General features: G+C 44.8%; 1 protein-coding gene across 2 annotated transcripts in view; it reads left to right on the top strand.

The window, feature by feature from the left end:
• LOC111159136 (CKLF like MARVEL transmembrane domain containing 8) overlaps nucleotides 1-18,884 on the top strand; it is a 106,233-nt gene extending 87,349 nt beyond the window's left edge. Inside the window, exons 2-4 of one of the 2 annotated variants that reach the window (XM_022521558.1) lie at nucleotides 4,256-4,429; nucleotides 16,696-16,812; nucleotides 18,456-18,884. In XM_022521558.1, the coding sequence (XP_022377266.1) occupies nucleotides 4,256-4,429; nucleotides 16,696-16,812; nucleotides 18,456-18,539 (375 nt within the window). In that variant the 3' untranslated portion in view covers nucleotides 18,540-18,884. The remainder of the gene's footprint in view (nucleotides 1-4,255; nucleotides 4,430-16,695; nucleotides 16,813-18,455) is intronic. The other variant, XM_022521559.1, reaches the window with a different exon arrangement.
• Nucleotides 18,885-19,254: the final 370 nt, after the last annotated feature.

Here is a 19,254-nt window from a genome sequence, read left to right as displayed (position 1 = left end):
AAAAAAGTCTTAGCCTAAAAAAAAATGCTCATCAGTGAAAAAAACAAACAGTATTTTTGTAGTCTAAGCAAATAAAGATTTAGTGTTTGTCTTAAGCAAATAAAGATCTAGAGATCTAGAGTTTGTCTTAAACACAACATGCACAGCCAGCAGGAGATGACTAACATTTTTGTAGAGTGATTTTCGTCAGTATTGGTTATCGTGGTAGACAAAAGGCTTGCTTCTTGTCTCTGTTACCTAGGAAATTCACTTGGGTAGAATTCTTTTCTTGATGGGGGCATTCTTTTAACTGTGTTTGTGGGTGAGGTCATGGGTCAGATATTCCTGCTCTTAGAGAGATGACTCAGTTAACGATATTGTCCCCATGTGTAAAAGATGAGCACTGCTAGCCCGTTAAACAAAGCATCTCTGGACAGTGGGCCTGCTTGCTTTAATAATGAAAAACGTCTTTGCATTCAGAGCCAAGAGCTGTTAGCGGAGCCGGTCGACCTGGACACAGGCTCATGCTGGAGACTTTTAAACCCTTGCACTCCCCTGGGGGGACAACCTGACCCTGTTTGCTGTGTTTCTTCACACAGTGATGTTTCCTCTGTGCATCATCAACAAAAGGCTGTTCTTTTGTTACAGGAGGGCAGGAGTAACTAGAAATGAGAATGAAGCTTCCAGGCACTGGAAGTTTGAATCAGGAATCCCGTGATGTTATTTCAGACCCCACCGTGCTGGATTACATCTATTACCAGTCTCACTGATCCGATAAGGATCACATCTCTGTGTGTAGATTACCTGTCAGTTATGATGAATTCAGGCCCAAAACCCCATCATTGTGAGGCTTAGCACTTTCTGGAATTCTCTCTCATTTTGCACATATTCACTTTTGATCAATTCTGCTGCCACGAATGGAAGTATAAAAACACGTCTCCATTAAGCATTGCTTTGGAATCATATATAGTATCAAATGGATAAAAGGAACAGCAGCTTTCACCTCTAAAGGAAAAGCAGCAACACTGAGAGTCTGTCTTGAACTCCCCAACACAGCATCCAAACTGTAGCAGAAAGGTGGTCTCCTTGCGGTGAGCAGTGGGCAGTGTCCCTCGGAAACCTGTCTGTGAACTTCATGACCTCACAGTAAGCTTCCTTCTGAAAAGAGGGGCCTGCACTCTTGCCCCTGCAGCGTCCACTTGTCATCCTTATCTGGAGGTCCTGCCCACCTCAGGCTGGGTCGGTTGCAAACGGAGCTCTGGAGCTGTGGTGTAGATCAGCCCCTTGACCTGTTCTTGTTTCATTGTTCAGGTGAGGAAGTGACGGCCCTCTTATACACCGTACATCTTTCCAGAGACTCTGCATATCTTTCCACTCTGTCCTAATCTACTAAATTTGTTCAGGTCCTGCCCTGGCCACTTCGGAAGTGTGTCTGGAATTCCCTCACTTCCCAATAGTCACTGCCACCATCTTGGTCTTGAATACATCATCTTCTCCCACTGGGACTATTGTGACAGTCTGTGAGCTTGTCTCCTCACACATACCCCCTTCCCTTCCACGTGCCTGTCCTCCCCAAGCAGCCAGAGTAGTACTGTAGCCAACTAATGTGCGTTCGCTCCCTGGTGAGACATGGATGGAAACCCCACCAGGCGGAGGTCTCGTGCAGCAAATAAGGAGATCACGGGGAATCACTTCCAACGCCATGACTCCCCAGGCAAGGGTGAAGGGGTTCCTTTTATTTAGGGTGAGGATGAATATTTAGATCTGTCACTGCACGTAGAGGGGAGCATAAGGCTGTGTGTGTGTCCTAAGGAAACCTGCCTGTACATATGTTGTGTGTTATGTAAATGAGGCTGGGGCTCCTCTGTGGAGCTTGTGGGGAGATTTTTTTTTTTTAAAGATTTTATTTATTTATTTGACAGAGAGAGATCACAAGTAGACGGAGAGGCAGGCAGAGAGAGAGAGAGAGAGGGAAGCAGGCTCCCCGCCGAGCAGAGAGCCCGATGCGGGACTCGATCCCAGGACCCCGAGACCATGACCCGAGCCGAAGGCAGCGGCCTAACCCACTGAGCCACCCAGGCGCCCCGATTTTTTTTTTTTTTTAAGATTTTTTAATTCTTGTGAGAGAGAGCACACGAGTGAGCATGAGCAGGGGAGAGGGGCAGAGGGAGAAGCAGACTCCCCACTGAGCACAGAGCCCAATGCGGGGCTCGATCCCAGGACCCTGAGATCACAACCTGAGCCAAAGGCAGACGCTTAACTGACTGAGCCACCCAGGTGCCTGGAGATTTAGTATTATAATGAGATAAAGGTATCTGTCAGTCATTCCCTGGGTCACTCCGTGGGCTCTCTGCAGAGGCATGAGTGGGGTTTAAGTTCAAACTGATCTGGGGGTTCTGGGCCACCAGAACTCTGGGTCCAAGCATTCGCTGTTGCTTGAGGGGTAGTCTCAGTTTTCATCACAGGATGTTGTACCCGTTCGGTCTTTTTCCTCAGTTAAGAGATAAGCTAGAAAGCAGAGCTGAAGGAAAAATGTGGGACAGAGGTCAGTGGCTACAAGCAGGTGAGCAGTAAAGGTCAGGTGTTGGGGTCTAGCTGGTGACAGTATTAAAACTTTACCCTGGTCCTATCACTGTCTTGTTCCAACCTGTCACCACCCTTAGGAGAAGGTACAAAATCCCTAGGCCACCTGGGCCCATACTATCTCACCCTCTCCGACCTCTCAAACATTTTGCACCAGTGTCCTAACTTAGTATACTTTCTTATAGGTTCTAGAAGACAGCAAAGCCCTGCCCCCCAGACCTTTGCCCTTGCTGCTTCTTGCTTGTCCGTCTCGCTAGCTTTTCCTGGGTCTTCAGGATATTCTGCAGTATGGCCTTCCCTTACACTCCCCATGCCTGCAACAAGGGCGTATCTCTCTATTATACACCCATACCAAACCCTTCATGTTCCTTTATAGCATTTTTCACAATTACAATTATTCAAATATTTCCCCCCACTAGACTTCAAGAACCACAGGGTTGGTTCAGTGTGTGTCCCACCCATCCTTGGGGCCTGACAGCAGGAAGCTTTGGCAGAGTTTAGTGCTCTCAAAGGTTAAACAAATAAGTGAAAACAATCTTCCTAGATTTGTGATTAAAATTCCTGTAGTATTTTGTTCCATATGCCACAAAGAAAGCTAAAAGAGAAATGAAATAATTTGTCCTGAGCCTTAACAGCTAGAGCCAGCTCTGGACTCCTGGGGCTATGGTTGGGATACTAACTTTTTCATGACCTAGGAATAAAGTCCTGGTCCCTGGAATGTGCTGGAATGTGAGATGCATCCTTTGTGCTGGCCTTCCTTTGTTCAGAACTAAAGATGTCCATAGTTCAGATCGGTTTCCTTTCCCTTGATGAAATCTTCCTTTAGTTAATTGGAGATTGATTTGGCTTTGGGCTTGGTCTTACTCATTGGCCATGAAGATTTGGATGGCTCTTCCTGGAATAAATGCACAGCTTATGTTAAAATGCTCAATGCCAGCATCTGCACTGGGCCCTCGGGTGTTCTCCTTTCTGAAAATTCTCTCAAGCCACACATTATTTGCCATCTGCTGGGGAACGGGGCAGAGGGGGCAGAGGGGGCAGCGGTGGCAGGTGGGGAATCCTCAGAAGTTCTTCCCTTGAGAGAAGATCAGTTCCGTGGACCACCTCAAGTGGACCTGCAGTCTTGTTCCTTGACAAGCATCAGCCTGTGAGCAGGTGTGTGTATCTTCTCCCCTCCTAGCGCTTCAGAACTCCTTATTAGTGCCAACATTTAAAAATCAAGATGATTCTGTACAGACTTGACTTTCTGTGTTTTCTTGAGGGGAAAATAAAGATGATGATATAGCAAAACTGACCCACAACAGGGGAGCCTGCCTGGTCCAGTCAGTGGAAAATGTAACTCTTGATCTTGGGGTCATGAGTTCGAGCCCCACCTTGGGGGCTAGAGTTTACTTAATAAAAGATTGGCCCAGCACAGTTGGCTGGAGCTGAGTAGAGACCACCCCTTACAACAGACACAGTTTTTCTTGTTTTCTGGTCTCTGTTCAGCCAACCACGTTCATCTTTTGTACCTCCCTGGCATTTGTGGGCACATGAGTCTGCAACCCCTGTTTTGTATTCGTAAGTGATGTGTGTGAATATGAACAAAAGCTGTAAATGGCACCCTAACATTTTTTTTTCTCTCTCCCTGCTTCCTTCTTTACCTTCCTCTTATGTCTTCCTTTTCTTTCGAACTGCCTGTGCCATTTTACAGGTTCTGGGACTGCTGGTGTGGACGCTGATTGCTGGAACCGAGTACTTCCGGGTCCCTGCGTTTGGCTGGGTCATGTTCGTAGCTGTATTTTACTGGGTCCTCACCGTCTTCTTCCTCATCATCTACATTACAATGACCTACACCAGGATTCCCCAGGTGCCCTGGACAACGGTGGTAAGGAAGCCAGGGGTCATCGTCTTGTCCACTGCCCGCTAGGTAGGGTGGAACTTAGTCCTTCCTAGTCCCTAGTGTTGGAATTCAGGGTTGTTGCTCTGCCAGCAAAGCAGAGGACAAAGCCAGGGAGAACCCAGTGCAGCAGGTGTTTTATACCTGGGTATGAAACTGGCCATGCTGGAACATCCAGGAATTTCTTTCAGTCAAAATAGCAAACCAGTTCTCAGAAGACTGAATGAAGAGAAGTTCACTTCTTCATTCATTCCCCATAAACACCATCACCTAGAAACAGGCACGTCAGGGCATCAGCCTCAGCAGACCTCACTTCCTTCAAACCCCTCCTGGGGCCGTGACCTTAGCCTTTTGCACACAGAGCTCTTTGATGCTGGGAAGCGCAGTGTGTGCAGAATTAGAACAAAAAATGAAACTGCTGTTCAAATAAATGGGTGTCTTCATATTTGGAAGCAAGTGCAGTCAAGGGTGATTGGATGCTTGTGTTGGCTTCAGACACCGTACTGGGTGTGGGATAAACTAAGAGGAACACATGGTGTGGGATGAAATAGATAAGAAAATGCACCTGTCTTAGTTGGCTCCAGCACCATAACAAAGCACTACAGACTGGGTAGCTTAAGTGACAGAAACTGATTTCTCACTCTTCTAGAGGATGGAATCAGGTTTCAGTAGAGCTGGTCTCTGGTGAGAGCTCCGTTCCTGAGTTGCAGGTGTCTGCTATCTTGCTGGGGCCTCACATGGAAGAGAAAGAGAGTGTGAGCTCTCCTTCATCTCTTCCCACCCTCCAGATCTCATCGAACCCGAATTACCTCTCAGATGCAGCATCTCCAAATAGCACCATGTTGTCAATTAGAGCTTCTATGCACCTGGGGGGACACAGACATTCAGTCCATAATATTCTGTCCCTGCCTTCCCAAAATCATGCCCTTCGAATGTGCAAAATACATTCATTCCATCTCAACCTCCCCAAAAGTCTTAACTCGTTCCAGCATCGACTGAAGTCTAAGATCCAAAGTTTCGCCTAAATGTCATCTAGATCAAGTATGATGAGATTGGAGGTACAGTTCATCCTCAGGCAGAATTCCTCTCCAGCCGCGAGCCTGTGAAACTAGACAAGTTATGTACTTCCAGGATACAGTGGTGGGACAGGCATAGGATAGATGTTCCCATTCCAAAAGGAGAAATAGAGAAGAAGGAAGGGGAGGCGAGTCCCAGGCAAGCCCGGAACTTACAAGACAAATTCTATTGGATCTTAAGTCTCCAGAATAAGCCTCTTTGGTTTAGTGCTCTACCGTCAGGCCTTCTGGGGTGGCATTGTCACCCCTATGCATCTGCTGGGTGACCCTGCCCCTGAGACACAAAACCCAGAGAGGCAGGCCAACCCTTTGAAACTGAGGAGTAACCAACTTTCCCCTGGGGCCTGATCATCTCTGCATCAGCCTTTAGGTGATTCATTCTTTATTCTGGAAGACTGGCACATATTCACAGCCAAATGGCTCTATGGTTCTATCGTTTAGATCTCAAGAAGTCAGCAGCACTCCTTTATTTTGTCCCATCTCCACCCTTTTCATTCAGATGGCAGCCCTTTCACAGGTATAATCCCTTACCTGTTTCTGGCTTCTGCTGACCCATGATTAGATCTGTGGTTTGCATCCATGATCTCTTTATCAAATGGTTGTTTGGCCACACCTGTACTGTTCTCTTTGGAGCAAGCTCTTTCTTTCTTTTAGTAGGTTTTTAAAAATTTATTAGAGAGTTGGGGGGAAGAATGGAGGGAGAAGAGGAGAGAGAGTCCTAAGCAGACTCCATGCTGAGTGTGCACAGCCCAACACGGGGCTTGATCCCAAGACCCCAAGATCACAACCTGAGCTGCAACCAAGAGTTGGATGCTCAACCAATTGTGCCACCCAGCACCCCAAGCTTTCTTATTTTTTTTGCAATATGGATAGGCTGAGAACTTTCCAGACCTTCAAGTTCTACTTCTTTTTGCTTAACAGTTTCTTCTTTAACTCATCTCTTTCCTTGTGCATTTTACTATAAACAGGAGGAACACTTTGCTTAAAAAATCTCCTCATTCAAATATCCAGTTTTTGGGACTCCTCGGTGGCTCAGTCATTTAAGCGTCTGCCTTCAGCTCTGGTCGTGATCCCAGGGTCCTGGGATTGAGTCCTGCATCCACTTCTTGCTCAGCAGGGAGCCTGCTTCTCCCTTCCCCTTCTTGTGCTCTCTCTCTCTTTGACAAATAGATAAATAAAGTCTTAATCAGCTTCAACATCCATAGTTCTAGTATGTTCTTCAAAATTCTGCAGCCTTTACTCATTATCCAGTTCCAAAGCCAATTTTATATTTTTAGATATTTGTTACAGCAACACCCCACTCCTGGTTCCAAAATCTCTCTACCCCACTCTCAATATAAATTCTGTATTAGAGTTCTCTAGAGAAGCATGGGCTTTAGGTTGTGTGTGTGTATAAAGAGATTTATTAGAAGGAGTTGGTTCACATGATTGTGGAAACTGAGAAGTCCCAAGATCTGCTGTCCACAAGCCAGAGACCTAGGAACGCTGATGGTGTAGTTCCCGGCTGAGTCCAAAGGCCTAAGAACTAGGGAACCTGATGCTCTAAGTTCTAGTCCGAAAGCCACCAGGCTTGAGACTGAAGAAGACCTGATGTTTCAAATCAAGCCCAAAGGCAGGAAAAAAGACTGATGTCCCAGCTCAAGGCAGTCTGGCAGGAGCACTTCCCTCCTACTCAGCCTTCTTGCTCTGTTCAGTTCTTCAACTGATTTGATGAGGCCCACCCACATTAGAGAGGGCAGTCTGCTTTACTCACTCTGTAGATTCAAATGTTAGTCTCATCCAGAAACCCTCACAGATAGACCCAGAATAAGGTTTGACCAAATATCTGTGTACCTGTGGCCCAGTCAGGTTAACATATGAAATCAACCCATCATGGTACCCTGTAGAAAGTGTGACGGAAGTTACCATCTTAGCTGGGACAGCTGGGAACTCTTCCAGGAGGAGCCGGCATTTAGTGTCATCTTGAAGACTGACCATGCACATCCTAAGGGGAACTCACAGAGATAAAAGGTGAGGTCTCCCTTGCCTTGGAGCATTTGCAATCTTGTTGGGGAATTTGAAGTAGCTGCATGATTTAAGAAACAAAAGAACCGCATTTAGTGCCACACGTGTCTGTATGAAACAGACCTCTAGAGTGATAATCTCTTTTTGTTTGTTTTCAACCAATATATCAGAAAAATATCCAGTTCCCAATAACTGGTTGATAAACCAGATTTGAAGCATAGCATATTTGTGGGTTATAGACAGAAATGAACTTGGCAGTCCTTTCCCACGGCGCCATCACTGCTCAAAATGTACCTGGCTTTGTTCTTCCTGGGAGCTGCCTTCAGAGCTAAGTTAACCCACAAGAAAGCAGGTCTCATTCGATTTCACAAAACACAGTGACTGCCTCTTGACGGTTTTCCCAAATACAAAAGGGAGGATTCTCCACTACAATTCTCAGGAACGTGGTTCTGAAAGTAAAACCAGTCGATGTGCCTGGAGCCACCTGGGGCGGCACACACAGCCTTACTGGATTTGGGGTCCTGCCTCCCTGGGTGGGCACTGGGAGGAAAGACTCATTTGGATGTGGGGAATCAAAAAAGGGGAGCCCCTCGAAGGAACAGTCACAGGTGAGAGCATACAGCCCAGGGTGGTGAGGGAATGTAAGGAATGCTGTCATGGAGAAAGAGGGATCTTAAAAGGGTGTCTTGAGCAAAGTGCTTGTGAACTTGGAAGAAGAGAACTTGGAGACTGTCACAGGAGAGGAAGTGGGTAAATGCGGGAATGAGCGGTACCTTTCAGTCCACTCCTGCTGAGTCTCAATTCCTAGGGATGTTATCTGGATCAGGGCTTGGCAAACTTCCGCTATACAGGACCAGACAATAAGTATTTTCTCTTCGGGGGGCTATGCAATCTGTCATGACTACTCAGCTCTGCTTGCACCATGAGATCAGCTGTAGACAATTTGCAAATGAATGAACATGATAGTCTTTTTTTTTTTAATTTTTTATTTTTTCAGCATAACAGTATTCATTATTTTTGCACCACACCCAGTGCTCCATGCAATCCGTGCCCTCTACAATACCCACCACCTGGATCCCCCAACCTCCCACCCCCCACCCCTTCAAAACCCTCAGATTGTTTTTCAGAGTCCATAGTCTCTCATGGTTCACCTCCCCTTCCAATTTCCCTCAACTCCCTTCTCCTCTCCATCTCCCCTTGTCCTCCATGCTATTTGTTATGCTCCACAAATAAGTGAAACCATAAGATAATTGACTTTCTCTGCTTGACTTATTTCACTCAGCATAATCTCTTCCAGTCCTGTCCATGTTGCTACAAAAGTTGGGTATTCATCCTTTCTGATGGAGGCATAATACTCCATAGTGTATACGGACCACATCTTCCTTATCCATTCGTCCGTTGAAGGGCATCTTGGTTCTTTCCACAGTTTGGCGACCGTGGCCATTGCTGCTACGAACATTGGGGTACAGATGGCCCTTCTTTCCACTACATCTGTATCTTTGGGGTAAATACTCAGTAGTGCAATTGCAGGGTCATAGGGACGCTCTATTTTTAATTTCTTGAGGAATCTCCACACTGTTCTCCAAAGTGGCTGCACCAACTTGCATTCCCACCAACAGTGTAAGAGGGTTCCCCTTTCTCCACATCCTCTCCCAACACATGTTGTTTCCTGTCTTGCTAATTTTGGCCATTCTAACTGGTGTAAGGTGGTATCTCAATGTGGTTTTAATTTGAATCTCCCTGGTGGCTAGTGATGATCTTTCCAGTAAAACTTTATTCCCACAAACTGGCTGTGGGCCAGATTTGGCCTATGCCCATAGTTTGCTGACTTCTGCTCCATATCATCTCTGGTCTCTCTCTTCTCTAAGCCAAAAGTACTTCCACTGACTTTTACATTAAAAATTTTAAATTTCAAAATATTTTAAAATAGTTTATTTTGTCTTTATTTTTCATTAACTTATTATTTTATATTTTTAAAATGTTTAAAATGTTTTTAATACATTAAAATTTTTAAAAACTAAATATTTATTTACTTATTTTAGAGAGAGAGAGAACAGGGGAAGGGGCAGAGGCAGAGGGAGAGAGAGAGAAAATCCCCAGCAGATTCCCCACTAAGAATGGAGCCCTACATGGGGCTTCATCCCAAGACCTTGAGATCATGAGCCAAAACCAAGAGTCAGCTGCTTAACCGAAACCAAGAGTCAGCTGCTTAACCGTCTGAGCTACCCAGTGGCTTAAAATCTAAAATGTAAATTTTAAATTTTAAATTCAAATAAAATTTTGAAATTTAAAAATAAAGTTTTAAATAAAAATTCAAATTTTAATTATTTAAATTTAAAATAAAAATTGAAAAAAAATATAATTTTAATATTAAAAATATTTTAAAATTAGAAGAATGCTCTAGCTCAGTCGGTAGAGCATGAGACTTTTTTTTCCCCCTAAGCAGTAACAAGATTGGATTTGCTCATAAATTTGTGATTTGGGAGGAGCTCAATAGGACAGTCTAGCTCTGCTTCTCTCATCAGCTGGGATGGCTTGAAGGTGGCTGGAGGCTGGAGTCATCACATGTCCAGCAGCTGATACTGCTCTGGCCAGGGCCAGAGTACCTACACGTGGCCTCTCTGTGAGCCTGCTTGGATGGTCCACAGACTAGTGGCTTGGCGCGTATATATATATATATATATATATATATATATATATATATATATATATACACACACACACACACACACACATGCACACATATATATGTATATATATTTTTATATAATTATATAATTAATTGCATATTTATATATTATAAATATATAATTTATATAAATTCTATTTAATGATAAATTATATAAATTATATATATTTTAATTATATAAATATATAATTTTAAAAGTTTTTAATTCTTTATTTACATTCAGATTAGTTAACATGTACTGTATTATTAGTTTCAGGGAGAATTTAGTGATTCATTATTTGCCTCTAACACCCAGTGCTCATTCCATCAAGTGGAGCATGAGGCTCTTAATCTTGGGTCTGTAAGTTTGAGCCCCATGTTAGGTGAAGAGATTATTTAAAATTAAAAAAAAAAATTGAAGTATTGCTTTTATTTTTTTTTAAGATTTTATTTATGTATTTGAGAGAGAGAATGAGAGAGAGTGAGCATGAGAGGTGGCAGGTCAGAGGGAGAAGCAGACACCCCCCCACCTCTCCACCCCACCACTGAGCAAGGAGCCTGATTTGAGACTTAATCCCGGGACTCCAAGATCATGACCAGAGCCAAAGGCACTTGCTCAACCAGCTGAGCCACCCAGGCACCCTGAAATATTGTTTTGTTTTTTTTTTTTAATTAACAGTGCTCCCCTCTGGCACTTCCTAGTTTTAGAATGCTTTGATTTGCTTGATCAGAATTCATCATCATGAAGTGTGTCCCCCTTTTATAAATAAGAAAATTGAGATTTAGAGCCTCATAGCTTCTCCTAGATGCACACACAGCTGGGGTCCATCTCTCGATTTCCATCCAGCATTTTTTTCTGATCTTGTTCCATTCCAGGCATGCCTCTGCCTGAGTAATGTATAAGAACCCAACCAGCAGTCAGGAGACCAGGACTTGTAGACCCGTTAGAGTTGTTGAATCCTTCATCTCATTAAGCAAGCCCGTCAGCCTCCACCTACAGGTTACACACTCACATGTGTGCAAAGACCAGACAGGTCATGCAAGTGAGTGTAAATTCAGTGAGTGCTGAATTCTTTACCACCCAGAAACAATTTGGGGGCATCTTAACCAACTGGGGAATATTCTTCACTTCCCAAAGAAATAAATTACAAACGGGCTCTCAGAATTGTTAGATCTGTTATTTCCCTCCCTAAGGCAATCCAGAAATCTGGGCTTTTGTGTGAACTCTTTCACTTTTAAAATATTTATAGCCAAATTGTAAAAACGTCTTTTGTTGCTGGCAGATGCTACAGGTCAAACATGTCTGACTTCGGCTTGGGGGGTGGGCTCTATTTCCTGCTCTGAGAAGCCCCTTTGCGACCTCTCTGAGCATTCACGAGTGGGTTGAGCAGTGTTAACTGGACATCCTGAATGGGGTCTGCGGAAAGTTTTCACGTATAACAACGGAGGTCTCAAGTCTTCTATTACCTGTGCCCAGCAGGGGCTTATGTAGAAACAGACTGGTTTGGACGCTCGCTAGCCTCCACTGTATGTCCCACACTAACTGAGGCATGACAGGGGTCAGGCGGACCAGGACTCTGCAGAGACACCCGATAAGCTTCTGGTGCCAGACTGAGCCTTCTAGAATCTCGCTGCTCAGAGTGCAGCCCCTGGACCAGTAGCATCACATGGGAGCTTATTGGAAATGTTTGGCCCTGCCCCAGACCGACTAGATCAGAAGCTCTATGGAGGGTCTGGCAATCTCTTTTATAAGCTTTCCAGATAATTCTTAGGCACCTAATGTGTAGAAGACACAGGGTGGGTCTACACCCCTTCCCTGGAACCTTTAGGCCAGATATGTTTGCAATCACGGTTTTTCTTTTTCAAATTTTAGGAAGACGTAATCTGGTGCATTTATTACATAAGTTGACCCCTCCCCCTGAGTCTGGGAGCAGCACTGTAATCAGACATGTTAATGTTTCTGCAAAATACATGCATTTTCCCGCTAAAAGGAAAGATAAAGAATGCATTGCTCCCATGTCCATGCTAGACAGTTTTCGCTGTCAAATGACTTTGGGATTTACTTTTGGTTTTTCGGAGCATTTGGGGAATATCTAAGATTTCAGAGATGGGGTCGTTTTAGTCCCCTGGAAGCTTGACTGGGAGACCCCCCAAGGGACACTACAAAAAACAGAGTCTGGTAGTTTCGCCATATATCTCTTTGCTTGATAAGGCATGAGCTTTGCACTGGACTTGGCTTGACAATAGGCATTTTCCTTAACACATCCGAAGAGAATACAGGTGCACATTTACTGTCTCCTTCCTTTACATGGAGCGGGAACCACCGCGGGTTCCCACCGAGAGCACCTCTGAGCTCCTGGGCAGTATCATCTACCCGGAGAGGCTGTGATGTGCTTTCTGACAAATCTGGTCTGAGCTCAAACTTCAAGGCAGAACAAAACAGTTTGTCCTCAGAGCACTGAGCACCAGGACCTCCACTAAAGCTTTTTCTGAGGATTCGTCCTCTGCACCTCACCCCTGTTGGCTTCACTGCAAGCACTCTGAGCGGTGGGGGTCACAGGGCAGAGGGCGGTGTGCGTGGCCTCCTGCTGTGGGCAACAGCAGCCACCATTGGGAAATCCCTGCTGAGTGCCAGAGGTCATGCTGGGTCCTTCATATCTTAAAGCGTTTCACCTCCCAGTAACTGCAAAGAGGGAATGGATTATTTCTGTTTGGCAGGTAAAGAAACTGAGACACTAGAGGATTTTTGTAGGAATGGGATGCAGGTCCCCGGAGGCCAACCACAGTTGTCAGCCCTGGAGTCTGCTTGGCTCCCAGGGGACACAAGTGCCCTGGTTCTAGTCTTCAGGAATTCGCTGGAAGAACCTGCCTCTGCTCTACTGGGAAGGGATGAAGCATTCTTGGCAGTTAGGTTTGGTCAGTGGCAGATCCCAGTAACACAGTGTGGAGGGTCAACAAGGGGGCTGGCTGTTTGAGGGTTTTTATCTATGGGTGCCTTTATGGGGGGGTCACATTTTATACCAAAGAGGGATCAAATTTCAGAAAAGAATAGCCTCCCTCCATCTTCTCCCAAAAGGGAATAGTTGGAAACCTTTTTTTTTAAATTTTTTATTCATATATAATTGTTATTAGCCCCAGGGGTAAGGTCTGTGATTCATCAGGCTTACACACTTCACAGCACTCACCATAGTACATACCTTCTCCAGTGTTCATAACCCAACCACCCTCTCCCTCCCCCCCTACCCCTAGCAACCCTCAGTTTGTTTTGTGAGATTAAGAGTCTCTTATGGTTTGTATCCCTCCAGATCCCATCTTGTTTCATTTTTTCCTTCCTTCCCCCCCAAATCCCCCACATTGCCTCTTAAATTCCTAATATCAGGGAGATCATATGATAATTGTCTTTCTCTGATTGACTTATTTCGCTCAGCATAATACCCTCTAGTTCCATCCACGTCTTTGCAAATGGCAAGATTTCATTTCTTTTGATGCTGCATAGTATTCCATTGTATATCTTTACCACATCTTCTTTATCCATTCATCTGTTGATGGACATCTAGGTTCTTTCCATAGTTTGGCTATTGTGGACATTGCTGCTATAAATATTCAGGGGCACGTGCCCCTTCAGATCACTACATTTGTATGTAAATACAAATTTAGGGTAAATACCCAGCAGTGCAATTGCTGGGTCATAGGGTAGTTCTATTTCCAACTTTTTGCGGAACCTCCATGCTGTTTCCCAGAGTGGCTGCACCAGCTTGCATTCCTACCAACAGTGTAGGAGGGTTCCCCTTTCTTCGCATCCTCGCCAGCATCTGTCAGTTGGAAACCTTTTGGGAGGCACTGTATTTGTTCAATGACCCCTGGGGCCCAGGGATGCGAGAACTGGCATTTGAGTTGGAGGAGCTTAATGGTCGTTCAGCTAGAACAGTCTCCAACTCGGGTCCTGTTGCTCTGGAGCAGTACACTCTCATGTTTCCGAAACACTCTGGGCTGTTCCAGAACCCGCTGAAGCTTCGCCTTGCCCTCCTTCCCTTCTGTAGTCCCACAGATCTCTTTTTCCAACCTCTATAACAATCTCAGATCCAGGTTCTTTGCCCTTCTTTTTTCTTTCCTCTCTCCACCTATTTTCACTAGTTTCCCACACCTGGTATTCCCCCAGACATACTTATTTTGGGAGTCCTAGAATGATGGGGGGAGCCATTAGGTTTGGCTCTGAGGTAGACGAACAGAGGCTGTGAGAACCAATTGGGACCCTTTGGGGTGGTGTGTGGGGGAAGGAAACTCTTCCCCACTTCTCTCCAAGGGAAATAGAATTTCTTGTTTCCTTGCGAAAATCGATTGGGCCGCACTTAGTACAGAGTCGTGTTCCCACTCCCTGTGCAGCCCAGCAGCAGTGGGGACAAGGGCCTGAGCCTGTGTCAGGGTGGTCCTGGCCAGGCTGGCCTCTCAGGAGTTCTCTCACTCATGTCTCCCCTCGTATGGGGACTGGACATGCAGGAGTACCCCCAAATCCATGTTTAAAGACATTACTCACAGCAGTGTTTATAATCCTGGGAAAACTAGGAACATCAAATGCCCATCAACAGGTGAAAAGTTCAATTCTGAGGTGTTCATGTCATGACGAGAATTGAGGTCCCTGTGTTTGTACTGACGTGTGAAATTGTCCCTAGTGTCTTTCTCAATGAAGAAAAAAAATCCCAACGAAACAGAGAAACCCCACTGAGTTTCCTGACTCTCTCTCTGTTTGTGGAAGAGTCTGTGTTTGTGTAGACCTCAGAGGAAAGGGTTGAGGTGAAAGGAGTAGACTGATTTTCTACTCCAGATTATTCTGTCCAGACGGGATTTTGTTTGGTTACCATGAACGTGCATTACTTTTTAATTTTTTTTCTTATGCATTTTAATGTTTCAAATGTATTACATGGCTAATTTATTAAATGAGTAAGCTTAACCACTACCCATAAAAGGCTGCAAAACGGAAACTGAAGTCTCACACCCCTCAGAGGTAACGACACTGAACTGTTTCAGCATTTAAGAAAAAAAAAAAAAAAAAAAAGGAAGTCCTTTACTTGGCAGATAATAAATGTGCAAAACTCCAGAGGTAATGTGCAATTTAAAAAAGAAAAAAGCAACCACTAGTTTAAAAAATATATAACTATAAAAAATATATAAATATAAATATTCAGGGGACCAAGAAAACCCCACAACCAGCAAACATAATGAATCATCCAGGGAAACCAGGGCTTCCTGGGGACCTTTTTTTTTTTTTTTTTTTTTTAAAGACTTCTTTATTAGGGAGAGAGAGTGAGGGGGAGGGACTGAGGGAGAGGAGAGGGAGAGAGAGAATATCAAGCAGACTCCCTGCTTAGTGGGGAGCCCAGTGCAGGGCTTGATCCCAGATACCTAAGATCATGACCTGAGTGGAAATCAAAGAGTCGGACACTTAACCAGCTGAGCCACCCAGGGGGCACGTCTCATGGCAGGCGAGCTTCATGGGCAGCCTGAATCCTGGGACTGACCTTTATCATAAAGGTTAATCTCCTTAACTCAGAACAATGTCAGTAAAGTGTGGAGGTGGTCGGAGGGATACACAGCCCACCTCAGAATGTGAGGACCTGCCTCTTGAAAATTCTGTGTGCCTTTCTTTCTTCTAGAAGGAAAAGATACTGCTTCCCCCTTCCCCCTACCCATTCCTGTCTCTCTGAATTACTGAGGGAGAGCTGTTAGACCCTTGGTGGCCTACCTCTGAGAGCCATCCTTTTCCTACCTGTAAAAAGCATTGGTTTTCTGCCTCGGTTTTGCCCCATCCCATCCCCACTTCTCCCCCTTCTACAGACAGGATCAAGTTTTGCACATATCACAGTGTGATTTCCTAAAGTTTAACTATAACCGAAAACCAAATATCTACTTGGATTTACATCTCTCTCTTCTCTAAGAATAGGAAAAAATTAGATGAAGCCAGGGGTGAGATTAGTTCCCAGAGGGCTTTATTAATATGTATAATGTTCTCTTCATTTTTAAGAAGTTGCTGCTAGGATTGCTGCTTAGCCTGAGGGGAATAGAAGTCGGCTGGGGCTGCTTTGGGAAGAGCTGTCTCCCAGCTCTGGGTCCGGGACAGGTGCTGAAGTGCCATGGCAGCTGGGGCCACCATCCTCATGGGGGGGCCCCCAGCTGCCAGCCTTCCTCAGCCAGTAGGTTGCCAAGGCTGAAATCTGGATGAAGCAAGGATCGAGAGCAAATTGAAAGAGAGAGAGGTGGCCGAAGGGACAAGCAAAGCAGCCTGGGGGTCTTGGGGGCAGGTGAGGGGTATCTGGGTGTGCCGTGTATAAGCTGGTGGGAAGCCCCCTCCGCCCGGAGGCACAGATAAGCTGCTTCTCAGATTCCTCATCCCTGCCCCCTCCAAGTGTCCAGATGCACCTCTTACCACACCTGGTGTGCAGTTCTTGAGCAATCCAGAGGTGCCAGACCTTCCACGCTCCCTGACCTCTCCACCTCCCTGTCTCCCCCAGGGTCTGTGCTTTAATGGCAGTGCCTTCATCTTATACCTCTCAGCAGCTGTGGTGGACGCATCTTCTGTCTACCCCGAGAGGGACAGCCACAATTTCAACAGCTGGGCAGCCTCATCGGTGAGTGACCAAGCCCTTTCACCTGCCCTGCCCCCCCCCCATGTGGTCAGGGTCACAGTCTCCTCCTCCCAGAGGGGTTGGGGATCCAGGAGGAGGACCAAGCCATCTGTGGGGGCAGGAAAGCCTTACCTGCGCTCCTAACACTCTGGTAATTAGCTTGTTGGTTGGAAAGCTGCAAAAATGACTGGGGCCTCCTGATGGCCTGAAGTGAGCAGGGGCTAAATGACCCAGCTTGAGTGAAAGTCAAATAGCCGGAACAAGATAAGTGTTTGAGGAAGAAAAAATATTTGAGACAGTCTGAGAATAATTCTACTGACTACAGTTCAAGTGGGAAGATAATTGCAAAAAAAAAATGAGCACACTATGATTTTATTTTTACTTAAGAAGTGGAGATGTTTGTTTATGCAATGAGAATGCTTAGGAAAGCACACACCAGCAGAGGTTCCTCCCAGAGACGGTTGGGTAGGTGGTGGGGGGAGCGGCCTGAGGGGCTTCTGCCTTTTTTATATGTGCTTCCATACTCTTTGCATATTTACACCATAAATGTGTATTGTAGTTTGATTTTAAAAATGAGTTTTAGAAGTTTCTCTAAGATTGGCCTTAGAATATTCCATTCCCAAAAGAAGTAATTGGTGGGGATGGGGTTGGGGGGGATGGAGGTTAGATAGGAATACCAAAATGATCATGTTAAAACTGATCGAGGATATACAGCCGTTCATTATATTCTTCTTCTTTTTTTTTTAAGTGGGCTCCATGCCCATTGTGGAGCCCAACGTGGGTCTTGAACTCATGATCCCAAGCTGAGATCAAGAGCTGGACGCTAGATCAGTCGACTGAGCCACCCAGGCAACCCGCCTCCCCTGTTTCTTATATTCTTATATTTATATTTGAAAATCTCTATTTAAAGGTAGAGAGCATGGTGTACATGGTTCAGTCAGTTAAGTGTCTGACTCTTGATCTCAGCTCAGGTGTTGACCTCAGGGTCTGGTGAGTTCAGTCCTGCATTAAGCTCCATGCTGGGAATGGAGCCTACTTAAAAAAAAAAAAAAAAAAAAAAAAAAAAAATTAAATCACAAGCTTTAACAGCACTGGGCTCCAGCTGTCATGCAGCAGGAACCAGCCAGAACTGCCCGATGGCTGCCCCTTCCAAAGGGCCTGCATTTTCCCTGCTCACCATTCATACCCTGTGGATTCATCGCTTCCTCCCACACACTCGACTCCTTTATTTAACTGACCCTATAGCAATCTGAGGTTAAGCCCTGGTCTAAAACTGTCTGTACTAAATTAGGAATACATGTGTTTTTCTCGGATACACAAACACCATATTTACCCCGAAGTGAACACCCTGTGGTTATTTGAGCAAAACTACAAGCTTTCCAGATATGTTTCTAAAAAAAAGAAAGAAAGAAAGAAAGAAAGAAAGAAAGAAAAGCAAAGCCCCAAAACATAAAAACCCCGAAACAACCAACATAGCCAGGGATCATTTCAGAAGGAAGGTAAATGAACCAATAAAGCAATTTTAGATGAGAAAGCCTGGAGTCAAGGGATGCTATAAGTGCCTGATTCAATGGAGGTGAAATGATAATTTCTGCTAATTAGAATGTGCCCTAAGCCCTCTTTCTGTTATGCTCTGTTTTCTCCAGTTCTTTGCCTTTTTGGTTACCATCTGCTATGCTGGAAACACATATTTCAGTTTTATAGCTTGGAGATCCAGGACCATACAGTGATTTGCCATTTTGAGAATTTTTAAAGAAAGGAGAAAACAAGAAGAATCTCACTGTAAAAAACAACAACAACAACAAACTGTAGGTATAATGTATATTTCCAGAGAATTGTATTTAACTAATGTTTTTATATACTTAGTTAAATTTGCTTACAGTGGTTTGTTACAATTAAACTGGATACTTACTTGCAAATTGTTGTAGCTTATAATGAACTCTTAAATATCTTGTTGATGTCTTCATGGACCTTATTTTCTTAGACAATGTATAAATAGGTAAATTGCTGATGTTACGACTGTGTCAAGTTTGTAAATTTAACTTTTAAAATGCCAGATTCTTTTCTGAATTAAATGTTTCAAAATCTGGGGTAAGGTGTCTGATTTGAGAAAGGAGACCTACTGCCAAAGCCCAGGGTTGGGGGCTGTGGGTAAATCTTTATCCTCACAAGGCTGCCCAGTGGTAGTATTGTCCAGACACCCTTGTCCACAGCCACCAGGCCAGGACAGTAGGAGAGACCCGTCTCCCCGAGGCTGGGGGTTTCATCAGCGGCCACGATTCCCACATGCCAACCAGCTGGCCCAGAAGGCATCTAATGAGACATGGCCTTGGAGCTCGGTAACAAGCTTGCCCTGAGTGATGCTGCTGAGTGCCCAGACTGATGGGCTGTGTGGTTATTGTTTCCTAATATATATTAAAATAAGTGTATAACCATTAAACCGAT

Source organism: Enhydra lutris, unplaced genomic scaffold, assembly GCF_002288905.1.
Source record: "Enhydra lutris kenyoni isolate GAN:26980312 unplaced genomic scaffold, ASM228890v2 scaffoldscaffold66, whole genome shotgun sequence".
In the NCBI taxonomy this organism is placed as follows: Eukaryota; Metazoa; Chordata; class Mammalia; order Carnivora; family Mustelidae; genus Enhydra; species Enhydra lutris.
Note: the sequence above shows the minus strand (reverse complement) of the source record. Positions and strands in the feature narration are given on the sequence as shown.